This window comes from Mycetomoellerius zeteki, unplaced genomic scaffold (assembly GCF_001594055.1).
Source record: "Mycetomoellerius zeteki isolate Tzet28-1 unplaced genomic scaffold, Tzet1.0 scaffold197, whole genome shotgun sequence".
NCBI lineage: Eukaryota > Metazoa > Arthropoda > Insecta > Hymenoptera > Formicidae > Mycetomoellerius > Mycetomoellerius zeteki.
Window position 1 is genome coordinate 358,988 of NW_017256926.1, and position 16,658 is coordinate 375,645.

Consider the following 16,658-nt stretch of genomic DNA (forward strand, 5'->3'; position numbering starts at 1 on the left):
AACGTAACAAAAAGCTATTGTTTAAAGCCCATTTTAAACGATGTATAATTCGCGATAGAATTTGAGACAGAATTTGAGATATAATTTTATGCATGGTGTAATACAGAAAACATGTAAATGATCAGAATTATAAATTTGTAACTGTAATGCTCTATTTTTATAAAAATAAAAGACGCATTTAATATGATGCGTCTTTTATATTTATAAAAAGGTATAAATACTCGTGATTGGTTAATTGTAACTAGTATAATGAAAATTAAAAATATGTAAGCGCTGTGAATAGCATCGTATAATCTAATCGGATAGACAAACAAATATTATCCATATATAAATGACATAAATTACAACTTAAGATAGATTAATTATAAATAAGAAATTTTTCTTATTTATAATTGTATTTATAATTTAATTGATACATAAAATTGTAACTAGAATTCTATTTTGAATTCTGTCGAATTATAGATCGTGTAAAGTGGGCTTAAAACTGTAATTTCTTTTTAATTATATAAATTGCGTTAAAAAATTTTTCCTGCGAATGCGTTAATATATTTTTAAATTGTTTCATCACCTACAAAGTCAGAAAAATTTAATAAATAATTAATTAATTCTGTACAATGTACTGCTCTCTTTTTTTTTTTTAATATTTTAATAATATTCCGTAATAATGTAAAATCGATAAGGATGCAGCTTGTATAGCTGTGTCATGAAGAGGAAAGTTCATCTCTGAATCTCTTTCTTCTTGCCTTTGCTTTCACGCTTCGTAACATTTTCCGTCAAATATTCATATCGAAAGGACAAGCGACGGAGCTTGCCTTTCGCTTATCTATATACGTTGGCGCTTCCGCTGTCTTCATCGCTGCGTCAGTTTGTACTCCTCCACTCCGCAAATAAACGGCAGCTGTGCAATATCACGAATTGTCGCGGTTCTCTTTTCGCATTTCCGGTCGATTAGACGCTTCCCTCGTGTACCAGCTTGCGAGCAAAGCGATTGCATGTACTACAAACAGGCACTTTCGACCCGATCTCTGGTGCCGAGTGGTCCCGACAAACGGACGCGGAATAAACTGCGCGCCAAGTGTCCATGGCTTTCATCGCGATTACATGGAAGTGGCACATCACATTGTAAGGACCGTTTTCACAATAGGGGAGAGTTGCCGAATGTGTCCATTGCCGAATGGTCGCTTAAATCGTACACGGAGAGAATTTTCGTTTAAAATTTTCCCTGAAAATATGGTAGTTGTGGTACAATACAATATTTTAAAGATTTTTACCATGCACTTCAGTAAAATTGATCAAACTTATTTTATACTTTATTGTAGTTTTATCAATGAATGAGAGAGATTTACATTAAAATTCTTCGAAATACAATATTGTCCCACGACTATCATATTTCCAGGGTAAACTCTAAGAAAAAATTCTCTCCTTGTACCTGATCAATATTTTATATTATTAGTTAATATAGGCAACTTTTAGTAACAATAATATATAGGGGAGAGTGGTCTAAATCGGACCTATTTGCAGATTTTGCTCTCTATAAGGCGTAAATAAAGTCCGATCGTAAAATCGAAGATGCTGTTGAAAAGATCATTTAATTCCCTTCATTTTTGCTTCAGATTATTTTGACGTATTTCTCACTTGTGTTAAACTATAATGGAAAATGTAAAAACGCTTTTCCCGGTCCGATTTAGAACTATTGAGATTTTTAAGGTATTTCATAAGGAACTCTGTAAGATATCTTGAAATTATCTTATGCGTCGATTTTAGAATTTTACACGATCGATACTCAGATCGTTCCACTTTAATTTTCTATAAACGATGAATTTTATTTATTCCCACCTCATGCAATTCTACGTCCACAATTGTATCGATAAACGTTATTAATGTCTTCGTTAAAATGGAAACACGGTTACACCACTTCTGGCTTGAAATTTGCCGATAACGGTTGTTCATGTTTCCCCTCGATTTCTTGATTTCTCGTTGATGACATACAACTCACATAAATACGTAATACGCCACCATTATCGTTTCCTGTTAGAGCTCGCGTGATTTCTTATTTTTCATATCTACTGATTTTTCCATGAATGGGGCAGCTTAATAAAACGTACGTAAATCATTATTCAGGAAAATCTTGTTATCGTCGTAATTTAGCATTATATCATCGGTATGAAAATCTTATACGATACCATTGTATAAAATCTTCCAGTTATATCTTTTTACAAGGGTGAGAAAATAAAGCCGTTATTTACGTGAATCCACCAGTCCTCAAAGGACATTTCAAGTGAATTTTCTATCCTTGAAAAAAAAAAAAAATAAAACACAACGTCGTATCCGTGTTATATGACGCATGTGATATAATGTCAAGCGAGAATCCCCTTTTCCACGACATGACGAATGGAGCGAAAAAAACGTTGCAACTTACGTTTATACAGCGTGACTAGCAACGTCTTCATTTCGTAATTCTTTCCTGATTATTTGCATATTTGAATAAGATTTGCTTTTGTATTTTCAAAGCTCTGTCGTCGCCGTTATTTCCAGTTCACATGGTCTTAGCAAACACTTTTACCTCAATTTTTCTTTCACTTCACTTATTTCAATAATATATTTTTGTTATTACAACGTTTGAAGGCATCAAAGTTTGACATGCGCTCGATTGTACGAATAAATACGTTTTCAAGTGGCACTTCTTTGATAAATGTATAGAAAAATTGAAAAAAAACTAATACGCATTCGAGGGTCTGTACTCCGGTTTGTTATTCGAGCTGTCCATGAAAATCGTTTTACAAATGTTAAAGTATCCGACGGGAATTTTGTGAACGCACGTTCATTCAGATTAGTGAAATGGCTGTCGATTGAACAAATCCGTGGATTCGTACAGAAAATTGGGATATATATGTATAAATAGAATAATTATCAATGCGAATGCGTCGAGTAATGGGTTCAGAACGCATCGATGTATAAATGCTCTTTCAGCCTTAATATATGTATTTCAACGTGAAATGTATAAAGTAAAAATGCAGAATCCTGCCAATTTTGTTATTAATGTGCTAGAAATAGTAAAATAAAAGATAAATAAGTTTTCAATAAAAAGTTCCTCCTCTTTATATTTTATTTATCATATCTCGTATGCTGAAAGAAATAATTACTGACAGTTTGTAACCCAATTAGCTCAATAAGCACCGACTTGTGGAAATAAAAATTAAGGAACTTTGTTGTTTCCGAATTAATTAAGTACTAATTATCACGGCCAAGAGTGAGGCAAATGAGATTTTCTGTGTGCCCGTTTTGAATTTTGTCGGATGCTGTAATCCTGTGTCTTCATAAAAACGAGAGAAAAAAAATATTACGTTGATAAAAGCGAGAAAAAAAGTTTTACGTTAATAACTCGTATGAAATGATCGATGCAGGTGTTCGTTGTTGCATCTCGTGCGAACGTTAAGAAGATACGTTAAGAAGATACGTTATCGCGAAGAATCCACACTGCCTCATGAACTGCAGATAAAGGATACGCATGCAACTGTTATTAATGCTTTTACGCGACATAAAAAATGTATCGATGTGACGGTTACGGGATTCGAATGGTTCAAATAAGGATTTACCGGAGGCAGAATATTGTGAAAAGCAACGTTACAATAGACGGTTCACGAATATATATCGATTCACATAAACGATATATCTTTGCAGGAATTCTTTGCAAAATTTTTATAAAATAAAGAAATTGTATTATACAAAAGTTTTGCGTAGAATGATTTGAATATAAAATATAGAATATATCTGTTTCGCATGATAATTTATTAAAAGTTGTGATGTTTTAAAATTAGAACTCATAAGTATTAGAAAAATTTTTTAGCACGAGAGCAAATGTAAAAACGTTTATTATACGATGTTAATTTATTTTAATTTTTTATGCAATTTTTAATTTATTTTAATTTTTACATTTTTTTTTAAAGTTACTAAATAATTTTAGAGTCACTACTTTCAGATACACTGAATACATTGTAGCGTTGGCGTAACATTTAAAATAGGTCAGTATAAAAGTAGATCCCTACACAACAGAGATGTTAATTATCCGAGAGCGCCTGATCCTTCAAAAGCGACGATTATTTGAAATAAGCTGGGGTGATGCGATTCGCCGGAACATGAGAGCCAGATTCCAAAGGTGAAACAGTCGATGCAATCAGCAAACCTAGAACGTGATGTCTGAGTCCATTAGTACCACTGGGCAGCGTCTTTCGCCGAATCTCCGGTGTGAGTGGTGATTCAAAGGACCTAGCTTTGAGGATAGTTGTGGAGTTTGCGGATTACAAGTTGTGACAACAAGTTCGCCGAGCCTATCGTGCTGGGACGCGTGATGGGGACATTAACGTCGAGAATAGCGAACCGCCCGGTTTGCGAGTAGATCGGGGAAAGTTTCCTCGTTTGCTCTCGCGAGGAATTACGTTCAGTTCGTGTCTATAACGTTTAATTGCTGTTGGCCGTGGTTGTCGGAAAACGCAACTAGTAATTCCTTTGATCTCAGTAACACGATTTTAATATTGTACATGAATGATTTGTACAAAACAAGCATCGGTGAGTTTTTAATTTCTGCAGTTCTTCAAAATTTTTGCAAAAATTAAATTTTCTAAAAGTCTCTTTATGTATGCATGCGTGTGTTCTCTCCAATCTGCGCTGATAATCTACATAAACAGCAGATATTCTGCAAGCCATTTTATAAAATGTTCATGTTAAGCAGCTTATACATGTTTTGTTGCGTAAACTCGTATACAAGGATGAGCAAAATAATAGTATGAAATAATAATATAAACTGACAGAACTTCTCATAGATTAGTCGCGTTGTTAATATAATTACATTTTTTTTTTAAGTGAATGTGATATGTCCCGGAATGATCAATAATGACTTACGTAATAAGCCGATTAGTATAATATAAGTTCAAGTACACTGAAGAAAAAAATTATGTTTTAACAACAATATTAATGAAATAAATAAAATTTTATTAAAACATGAGCGTAACTAATTTGTATCATTAATGGTGATACTGTGAATTAATAAAATTATTTTTAAAATAATATTGTTGACACATCATTTTTTTCAGTATATTATTTTTCAATTTATCTTCGCTGAACGAAAAATACGCTGAACTGACAGTTTACGAGATTAAAGCAACAGTGGGTGTATATTATAGATGAAATATTTTTTATATCATTTATCTTTAACATATTAAAGAATGTTCTCGCGTAATTTACTCTGAAGCTTAAAAAACAGTTAGTACACAGTAATTTATTAAGGTACTTTATGCAAGAGGATTTTGCAAAAAGATTTTAACAAGCGTAAATCGCAAGTAACAGTAAAACTTTTTACTATCAATTGAATTTTATATAACTTTTTGTTTTTATTATCCTTGTCATTTTCTTCTATGGATTTTGTGATAAATTTATCTTTTCTCTAAAAGTTTCATGGAATACTTATTTTATTTCTTTTAATAAGTAAATTTATATATTTTTTTATTTGTTGAATGATAAATTTAGTGTCGCAAATTTTGTTTCGCGACAAAAGTAAGACACGGTATATGACAAGAGACAAGTTAATAGTCTAAATAGCAATGTAATCGCAAGCAGCTGCGATATTTTATTGTCGACTTTACTGAAATTTTTACGATCTTTAGTCGACCTCGACTCGTTGAAAGTACCTCGCAAAAGCCTCTCTCATCTTAAGGGATCAAATTGTTTGCCATAGTAAGGGTCGGTTTATGAGCACTCTTGATTCTTAATAAACTGTTCAGAGCTTTATTTAGCTATGAATTTATTTCGTCTTGCTTTACCTTGCATTTTTTCCTTAAAGTTCAAAGTTAGCAACTTTGGTTTATTTTTCGGACAAAGATCATAGAAATTTTGTATGCATAAAATAATTATTTTTTTATCATTCCACTTTTTCGCAATATTAAAAATTTAACAAGAATAATTTTTCATAGATTAACATTTAGCGGTAGCGACAATAAAATAACGAAATATCGTAGAATTACACGAGTATCTCTTTTACAGAATATAATTAGAATGTAATTATATATAATAGCTTGACAGTTTCCAAGAGTTAATTTGATTCTACGTGATAGTACTCGAAATGCTTCCTGCAAACGTGACTTCTTCGCTGCAGCTCGTTAATTAATTATGTTGTAAAATCGCGCGTGATTCTTTCTGACAGTTACTTTAACGAGAGCATCTTTTATTAACTACAGAACGATATCTTTCATTCCGCATAGCGTACAATTCAAGTTATCTAAAAGCGTAAGGTCTCCACTGAGCCTTTAACGTTATATCGGAGTCGCCGTATATATTGCGCGCGGCGGTGCGAAAAGCAATTACGGTCCATTTTGTGGGACTTGACGTGTACCTGACCGATGAAATGACATTACTCTCCCGAACGTGAAAATAACAAGCCGAATGAATTATTAATGCGCTGACTGCGACGTGCGCAACGCGGATTCTAATAGAAACCATATTTGAAAGAGATTGTGATATGCGATCCACTTTGTCCAAATTATCAAGTTTCGCTAGCCTATTTTAGCCAGCCAAATTACTTAATTTAATCTATCCACATCCTGAGTATATTTTCCATTATGATTTAAACCGCATATAATTATCTCTAAATAATTATATCTTTGCGGTTTTATTTATTAAAAAGGTAATGAAAAATGGCTATACATTAAAATAATATTTTTCAATATTTTAATAAGAGGATAAATTTGAAATGCCTTTGCTATATGTAGCAATTTTTTTAACAATAAATATTTATTATAGATTATGAACAGCTGTATGAGACTACAATAATTAATTACATAATTAATTCTATTGTTTCATATCAGCAATTTAGAATGACCTTTATAATTACTAGTGCAAATATTGTAACTCAAATATTACTGGCTCTTTATTAATATCGGTTGATCAGCTTTAGTTGTAAACTGTTTGCACGATACCCTTAATCGGGTTTAATAACATCCATATTTATGAAATTGGCCAATCATAACTACTTCTGTAAAAAATGAAATGACTGTAATTGGACAGTTCCACAACTACGATGTTATTAAACCCAATTAAGAGTGCTATGTAAACATAGTCATAGATCTATTTGCATTCGCCATAGAAAATTGATTAGGTTCTTTGGTGACGGCGGGAGACAAAACGCGGTCTCGATACGTTCGTAATTACGCGGAATTCTGAGTTTTCGACGTGATAAAACTTAAATAGAGCGCGACAAGAGGGAATCCAGGCGGGAACTTGATGGATGGGAACGTCCAGACATGCAATAAGACGAAATTCTTTCCACGAGACTTCACAACAAGTAGGGCCGACATCTAGCACGATGTTCTCTTTAGCTTTTTCCGCGTAGCGTTGATTTATTTTCTTATTTCTTATCAAGGCAGCTAGTCAACGCTCTTTTATCACAGTGTAAGTTAATGAGATTTGTAACGAATGCAGTCGTAAGAATAAGGCTAGTTTTCTGATTGCAATCTTAATGCTTAGTTTATTTCTTGTTTTCATGTTTCTTTGATCATAACTGAAGTTATTAAATAAATTTATCGAGATTTATTAAGGTTCTCTTTGAAAAATCATGGAATATTTCTTGTTTGATCTTTTATATTTGTAACTCTCATCCGAATAGTTTTATGGAGAACTGATTTAATAATTGATTATAGATTTTTAAATGTTTTTTTTGGTGGTGTTTATTTTTCTTTTTTCGTTTTGGTGAAAAAAAGATTCAAAGAATTGAAGGGAAAACGCAAATCATGCAATCGCATTTGCGGATACTTACGTTTACGATCCAACAATAGAAATTAATACCATGTCAAAATATCCTCTGGCAAGGATCGAAACAGACCGAGATTCGCTTTAATTAGATTTCCAATTCAGTTCGCCAGCTATTTGCGAACAACATATCTCGTTTCGGGCATTCAACGCCTACTTTGTACACCGTTAATAGGTATGTGTATGGTCGCCAGGTATGTCACTTCGCGAACTCTAACCATTTCCATAACGATATGTATTGATTACAATGCCAGTTTTGCTAAATTAATCGCACTGTTATTCGCACTGTCATTTCCAGCACCGGTAATCACGAAGTATCGATACTAGGCACTAAAGGAATATTTTATAGATCAATTTCAGCATTTCACAAAGAGTTTATCAAGGTTAATCTTAAATTTAGCCACAGCAGAAATTATAATGACCATATCAAACAAAATAGAAATGTAAGAGATTACGGTAGGCTATAGTCTATTATTTTAAATTTCCTACTAACTTAAATGATATCTTTTATACTACATAAAATGCAATAAATACAAGATAACTTTTTTCTAAATAATTTTTAATTTTATAATTAAAGAATTAGTTTTTTACATTGCTTATATTAGCTTTGAATATTCTACGTAACATAAAATACCTAATTTTTCTATTTATCAGATACATGAATTCGTTTTATTTATATTCTAATACTTTATTTAAAGAATCATAAAATTTTTGATATAATTGTTATATACACATTATTACATGTGATTCAAATAATATATATTGAAATACAATAAACAGTATCGTAATTGAAAATACAAATCATGATGCACGTGGCGATATACCGGAAATGCATACCGGAAATGTACAATGTACATATTATGAGCTTCTCACAACATTGATTAATTAATATCATCAGTAACCTACTTTCGCTAATTGCTGCCAAACGTAGTAAATGAACACTCGCTAATTAACACGAATCTGTGGCTTATAATTGTCACGTGTCGCAACAAAGCAGGAAACTTTTTAACATCAAATATCGCTCTGATTATCTAGTGCACTTATTATCGAACACTTCACAGAATTGATTCTCTTTGCGGTCGAAAATAAATACATACTCGTAATTCCTTCAAAATTATTGTGATGTAAAACATAAAGTCGTTTTTAAAAACCATTAAAAGTTTAAAATGTTAAGACCGATCTAATTATTAGATCTAAAATTAAATATGCAAAATCCAATTTTGATCGCACATTCAATAAAAAGTACCATTTATTTCGTTAAGTTAAGAAGAAAGAATTAAGGACATTTCCTAAATTAAGGAACTTAGACGATTTTACTTACAAAGCATTAAAAACTTTTACGAGAGTCTTATCATCCTCATTAAATTTGTATTTTATTATATGATCAATTTATATTTAAGAAAATTAGAAAGTAATGTACATACGTTTTTCAAATTTAATACGTGACAAGATCTCGAAGAATCTTAAATATTAAGCTAAGGAAAAAGTTCTTTCTCAAGTTGGTAAAAAGACTTTTTTTAGCAACCTATATATTCTATTTTTAAAAAATTGGCAATTACACCACTTGATAGAGCAACTTATTTCAGCTTTAAGAATCTGTATTTTTAATTGCGATACGATGATTTTTAACGGAGTTACGAGCAATAAAGTCAGAATGTTCCTTTTTACTTAATTCGCGAATAACTCAGGAATAAAAAATCGTAGGAACATTTTTAAAAAACAATTTTATAGGAAAAGCTTCAAGCTTTTACGATAGATAGTCAAAAATTTATTCAAATTTTTTTTGGCACGCTACGGACCTACAAAGTGAAAAGAAAATTTTTTATTTTTTTCAGCTCGTAGTTTTCTATATGTAAAAATTACAAAACTCATATAAATTCAAAAAATATAATAACCATTCGAAAGTAGAGATTTCAAGCTTTAAAAGCCTTTTTTTAAATTTAAATTTTGATCATTTTTAACGAAGATATTGATGGAAAAAGTCTTTTTACCAACTTGTAAAGGGACTTTTTTTCAATATAAACGAAGTCTGCTAACTACTGATTGGACTCACGTGAGCTATCATCGATGGATAGTGCGGGTAGAGAAGGAAGGCTCCGATGAGGTGAGCGGCCGAGAAAACAATCCCGGCGATACAGGCGTGTCTGAGTCTGATCGGTAGAAGAGCGTAGGCCATATAGATGAAGAAGCAGACCATTAAGGCAGCAGCGAGAGGACCTCCGGTTCGAAGATCCTTTGACTTCGAGGAGAATGATGTATCGCCGGTACTCTCGCGGCCCATTTCGTGCAGTCGCGCCAAATGAATGCTCAGAGTCACTTGTAAGGCCAGTAGAGTGACTAGCACTGCACCACTAACGCCCGCCAACCATATCTCATTCATGCCCGGTCTTGAAATAGCTGCTACCAAAGCTGAAAAGAAATTTCGAATTCCGGTTGAGGAAATATTTTTCGCAATAAAATTATTTACAGGTTTTAACATGCCTATCGGTATCGATTATTAAGATCTTTCTAAAATGCATCAATATTATTAATTTGCTTGTTAATTTAATTTGTGATATTACTACTCTAGTTCTGTTATATATAATTTTTGTTATATATAATAGAATTGCGCGTTTCAAGACTGAAAGTTAAATTCGGCGCGCAGTTTGCAGGATTGAATATGAGTATATAAATTCACGAATTATTTAAGCACTAAAGATCCAGCTTGACCGTTTGGGGCTTTTATTTTATATTTGTTGTGTATTTATGTTGCGGTCTGGAAAGATACTTTATTTAATATTGAAAGGAAATTTATTATTCATTATTGATTCTTACGTTTTGAAGTGTTTGAAGAACACATTTAGAAATGTACAGTCAATACGAAATGGCATGAGTATTCGATATATATTTTAAACTAAAGTGGATGATATTTCAACAGCTTTTTCGCGATTTCTAGACTATTTTGTCTCTCATGCGAACATCGAGAGAAAGGTTCATTATTTATATCACAGGCTTCCCAAGTTTTTACATTAAACATTCTACATAAGTAAGTTTTTACATTAAACATTCCACATAAGTAAGTTTCTTCAGAAAATTCGATTTAAGTTACTAATGCGACATTATTTGGTCAAGCTCGTGCTGGTCGAAAAGGAGGCACAGAGAAATGAGTCCTGCGAGTTATTGCGATGCGAAAAGCGGGTCTCATTGCGTGTTCTGACGCTTTCGAAAGGAAACAGCACTTGCAGACAATATTCTCATGCATTATTGATACTGGAACCTCGTGAAACATTGAGGCTCAGGGAAAACAGGGATTCTCCACATACATAGAGGATAGCATTATAGAATGCACGTCTTTTAGCATCGTTCGCGACATTTGACTACAGAGCTATTTCGATGCAATTCCAGTAATGTTCAACTGCATATTTTATGAAAGCTTGAGATTTTTCTGTAAATAAGTTTCTGACGTGATATACCAACGTTGAACGATTAGATTTTTTTTCCCGCAGATATTCCGAGCATTCGAATTTGATTTTTCATGCGATGAAAGGAACATAGAAGTTTATCGAAAATTTGTAGAATTCTTTGATATAATTGTAATTTTAGTAAAGTTAAATTTATATATATATATATATATACTCGTATTTATAAATTGGTTTTAATTATAAATAGAAATAAACATTTTTTAAATTGAATTTTTAATTGAAAATGATATTCAAAATAGATTTTAAATTGATTCAGGAAAACGCGGAGATACAAAGAAAAGCAATATTTGAATTTTTTTAAATTCTGGAATAATATTTTAAATAAATTCCTTAAACTAGTACAAAGTTACTTTCAGATAAATCTTGAAGAGCAAATGCAAACTTAATTCTGGCATCTCGGAATTATCGCTTTAAAATGAGAAACTTTAATTGTGAAAAATTAATTAGTGGAGATTGAGTCTTACCGGCGTAAATGACGATACAGGTCACTAGGGTGATTGCGAGGGAAAGATTTTCAGGTCTCTGTAGGAGTGTGAAGAGCGGCTGGTTGCCGGTCAGCATTAACTTCATGATAAGTAGTAGGCCCAGTGCCAGCGCTAAACCGACCAGTAGACCGAGTACATGTGTCATGTTACTTTGATTCATTCGTAGAAAGTAGCGTTGGTACAGCATTTCAACCTGAAACATGAGCACAGACTTGCCTCATATTGTGTTAATCATTCAACAATTCGTCTGTAAACTGATAACGTTATATCTTATATATCATACAATAGTGAAGGAACGTATATTAAATTCGCAAATAAGATATTTTTACAAAGATAGAAATTTTGAAGGTATCATTTATTAAAAATAACTTATTGATTTTATGATATTTTGCAATAATAATAATACATCCCGTTTATAATTTCAAATAAATCTTTCTATAATTCTAATAGATTTTAAATTTTAATATTATTTTATTTAAAAGGACACAATGATCAATTAAGTTTTTGATAAAAAAAAGTCTTTGTTACATATTGTACAAAAAAATCTTAGATTAAAAAATTTATGGAATATGGTATACAGAATAAATATTTGACGAAAGTAGTGTGGCTGTCGCGCTAAATTAATAGTTAGTCACTGGGATTGGTTATCAACTAAAAATAAAACATTCACTGCACTATAGATATAAAATGAAATATATGGAATGACAATAACATGTACAGATATATACAACATGTATATACTATTGTATGTGCAATATATCTATTGTACTTCTCGGAATTGCACCATTCGATAGAAAAATATATTGTATGCCACGAAATGCATTACCAAAGTTAATTGTTACGCCGTTACCGATTGATTAGCGTTTATTCGAATTTGTGCGAATCACTAATGCATCATTACTGTCTTGCTAATTGCATTTCACGCTTATTGGCGTGATATATAATATATATTTATCAATATATAAATGTAATTTATAATTTATATATAAAGTAATATATAAATTTATGTATAAAGCTATATATAAATGTATATAAATATTATTAGCTATTATTTATATTGTGTAATATATATAAACTTATATTTTATATATTATAATATATATAAACTTATATTTTTTGTATAATATATACTATTGTATATAATCTATAAATAACATATTATACATAAATATGTATAATAATGTATTATATTTATTACACATATATAAAAATATATATCCAAATAATACAGAAAGTCCGAAAAGAATTCTTTTTTAATTTCCGACTTACGAAATGAATTTCTGTTTCATTCCATTTCTGTTCTAAATTATTCCTGAGAAAAAAAGTTCACTTTTATGTCACCAATTGTGAGCTCTTTTTCAGATTTAAAAGGCTTTCTAGTCGTTTTTTATTTCTTAATTTTGTATAAGATTAAATCATACTTTGGTTTTTATGTAAATTAAATATTTATACATTTGTACATACATATAAATATATTTGTATCTATATATTTTGTAATTCTTTTTTAGTTCATTTAGGATAGATTGGCTGCGTTCAACAGAAAAACCAGCTTTGCAACTATTGTAAAATTCTTTAATATTTGGTCTTGCCCTTAGTTTCTCACTGAATCTAAATGTATAAACCAATCATATTCAAGAATTTTACAAAGCTGCTTTTTCTGCTGAACGCAGCCAATATGTTAATTCATAAAGAACTTAAAAAGATGAACTTTTCCAATTCAAATAGATCATTTATGCTATCTGGGTAGTTAGACAGTATTTTTATCGAATTATAGGATTCAAGTATATTCTTCTTATCTTTCAAAACGCTGTGCTCAAGCAGAATTAACCCTCATCGTGTAAATGTTTTTGTAGTAGGTACCTGTTTAGTGTAAACGGGGTCCATTCATGTCCGGTGTATTTTTTTTAATAGATTAAGTGGTTCAAAAAATATTAAAAAAATCATGTAGCTTCTTTAGCTATTCTAAATGAAGGATTTATACACAATTTAACAAATTTATTAGTTTAAATATTTTATTTTTGCAAATTATAAACACAAATGTGAGTATAGTAGCGATATGTTCAAAAATTTGTTACTTTTGAACAAATTAATAAAATCTAATAATTATAAATGGAAAATAAAGTTTAAGGTTCATATTTTAATAAAAAAATATGCATATACCAACAAATTTTTTTAATTTAAATGCTTAAGTTCTAGACATGAAGTCTTATAATTATAAAAATAAGTGATAATATGAAAAATTGACATTTAACTTTAAAAAATTAATTTTTTGTTCAAAATACAATCTCATACACTTTCGTGAATAAAAAAAAAACGGAATGACATTGTAAGAGAATGAAGAAATCGTAATAGCTGTTCTGCCGAGCGATTTGCCACTTTTATTCTAATTTTTAATCTTACATACTAGAGTCCTAGAAACCCCAGTGCAATTTGCTAAATCAAGATTTCGCGGTTTTGCACTTTTCTTTTTCTTTAAACCTATATATCTCGAAGCTCCTTAATTTTATTAAGCTTCTTAATTATTTCCTCGACTTTTACACATTATGAATTTGTTCCTTAATCAATTCTCCATTGATTGAAGAAAAAATTAATTGAAATACACTGCCGGTCAAAAATCTTTGGACACCATGCATACTTACGGTATAAGGATAAAAACGTTTAAGATAAACATGAATATTCGATTAAAACCAAAGAAAATATTATATTTATTTAAATAAAGTATAAGAAACCAAACAAAATATTATCATTTGAGATCCTTACGATTAGAAAAAGTCAAATCTTCTTTTCATCAAAAAAGCCACCTTTAGCCCTTAATACATTTTTTTACTACTCTAGGCATCCTGTTGATTAGATTTTGTAAAATAATTGGCTTTAATTGCTTCCAAGAGGCTTCTAATATATTCCAGAGGCTTTCTTGAGAGGTAGGACACTGGTTCCTTACTTTACGATCAAGTTCTTCCCATAGAAGTTCGATTGGGTTTAGATCAGGCGATTGTGGTGGCCATTCCATTAATTTTAGTATATTCTCTTTTTTTTTCTTCATCAAGAAATTCTTGCAAAGCTTTGAAGTGTGTTTCGAGTCATTATCTTGGTGCATAATGAATCCCCGGCCGATCAGTTTTTCCTGCAGGAACTGCGTGAAGAACAAGGATTTTGTGATATCCTTTCTGATCGAGATTTCCATTGATTCTATACAGATTACTCACTCCATAGTAGTAAAATGCCTCCCAAACCATTACGGATCCTCCACCATGTTTGACAGTTGGTGTAATGCAGTTGGACATCATCTTTTCGTTCGCCGAGCGTCGTACGTATATTCTTCTTTTGCTGTCAAATGTCTCAAATTTAGACACATTCGTCCATAACACTTTTTTTAAATCTTCTACAGTCCAATTCTTGTGTTTCTATGCCCATTGCAATCTTTTCTTTTTATTTACTGAACGAAGAAGTGGTTTCCGTACAGTAACCAAAAAGTTGTTTACCAAAGAGACCAGCTGATCTAAGTCTCCTTTTGATAGTTGCTACAGATATCTGCTTGTCGTGGCCTAAGTTGAAATCTGCTTGAATTATAGGAGCAGTTCATCGTCTATCTCGTTTGGAGAGCAGCACTATGGATTTATCTTCAGCTTTCGTAGTCTCCCACCCGTGGCCTCCCACTTCGTGGTCGATCTTTGTTGGTTCTAATTTCACGAAAACGCTTGATGGTGTATGCAACAGTGTATCTAGGGATCTTCAATTTTGAGGCAATGTTACGAATAGAAAGACCATCATTGTTGTAGTATGCATTGATTACGGCCCTCGTCTCTCAGTCCACATTTGTTTGTAATCGTAGAGCCATCTCTTATAATTCACACAAACATTTTTTTTCAATTCAATAAAAAATAAAAACTTGTATTAATACTAGAACATCACATACCTTGTTATCAAATCCTTGTCTCTCAACTTTTTACAATTGTTTTCACGTTACAATGATACAAAAGAAACTTAGCGGAAATATTTGCAGATACACGGACAAAGATACAGCGCCAAACGGAATGGAAATTGAAATCACTGTTATCAACTAAATGCTTATTTTTAGAAGATTACAAAGGTTTGATTTTTTCCAAGGGTTGGTAAGGGTCAAATGATAACGTTTTGTTTTGTTTCTTATAAATATCTTACAAAAAACAAAACAAAAAATTAAAGTATAAATATTTATACTTTATAAATAAATACAATGTTTTCTTTGGTTTTGATCGAATATCCATGTTTGTTTTAAACATTTTTATTCTTATATCGTAAATACCTATGCCTATGCATGGTGTCCAAAGATTTTTGACTGGCAGTGTATGTCCATTTTTACAGAAGTTATGGCGACAAATATAGGTGGGGTTCCAGGGACGCCACCAGAGTGTGTATATCAAGGGTAAAAAAAGAGTGTGTATAGCTAGGGTTAATGGACAATAATTATGTCTTTAAGGACGCTTGAATTAGAATGTATTTTGTGTCGCGTTTAAAATTTTAACTTACCGTAACTTTCTGAGATCGAACATAGAATAATACAATATATAGATCAGGTATGTAAGGTATACAGGGTGTTTCCAAATTAAATGGCAAAACTTCGGGAGCGTGTAGAGGAGTAAAAAACTAAGAAAAAAAGTCCTATAGACATATGCTCCTTTTTGCTTTGTTTCGCAGGAAATCACGAAAAAAGAAAAAAATATATTTAATTTATTATTTTAATTATTTTATTTATAAACTTTTTAATGAAGATTTTGTTCGAAATGTGCACCTCTTGCAGCAATACAAGCATTGCATCTGTCAAACACGGCTCTTGTAGCAGCCAGGCACTGTTCTTGCGATATTCTGTTCGCTGCAGCTACGATACGATTTCTCAAATGTTGCTCTGATTGAATAGGCGAAGAATAAACTTCTT

At 31.4% G+C, this 16,658-nt stretch overlaps 1 protein-coding gene across 1 annotated transcript in view; it reads right to left on the minus strand.

The window, feature by feature from the left end:
- Positions 1-16,658, minus strand: part of LOC108722120 (adenylate cyclase type 6) — a 112,852-nt gene that overhangs the window by 48,556 nt on the left and 47,638 nt on the right. The window contains exons 5-6 of the mRNA XM_018447061.1: positions 11,723-11,936; positions 9,851-10,206 (exon numbers count right to left, since the gene is read on the minus strand). Coding sequence (XP_018302563.1) covers positions 9,851-10,206; positions 11,723-11,936 — 570 coding nt within the window. The remainder of the gene's footprint in view (positions 1-9,850; positions 10,207-11,722; positions 11,937-16,658) is intronic.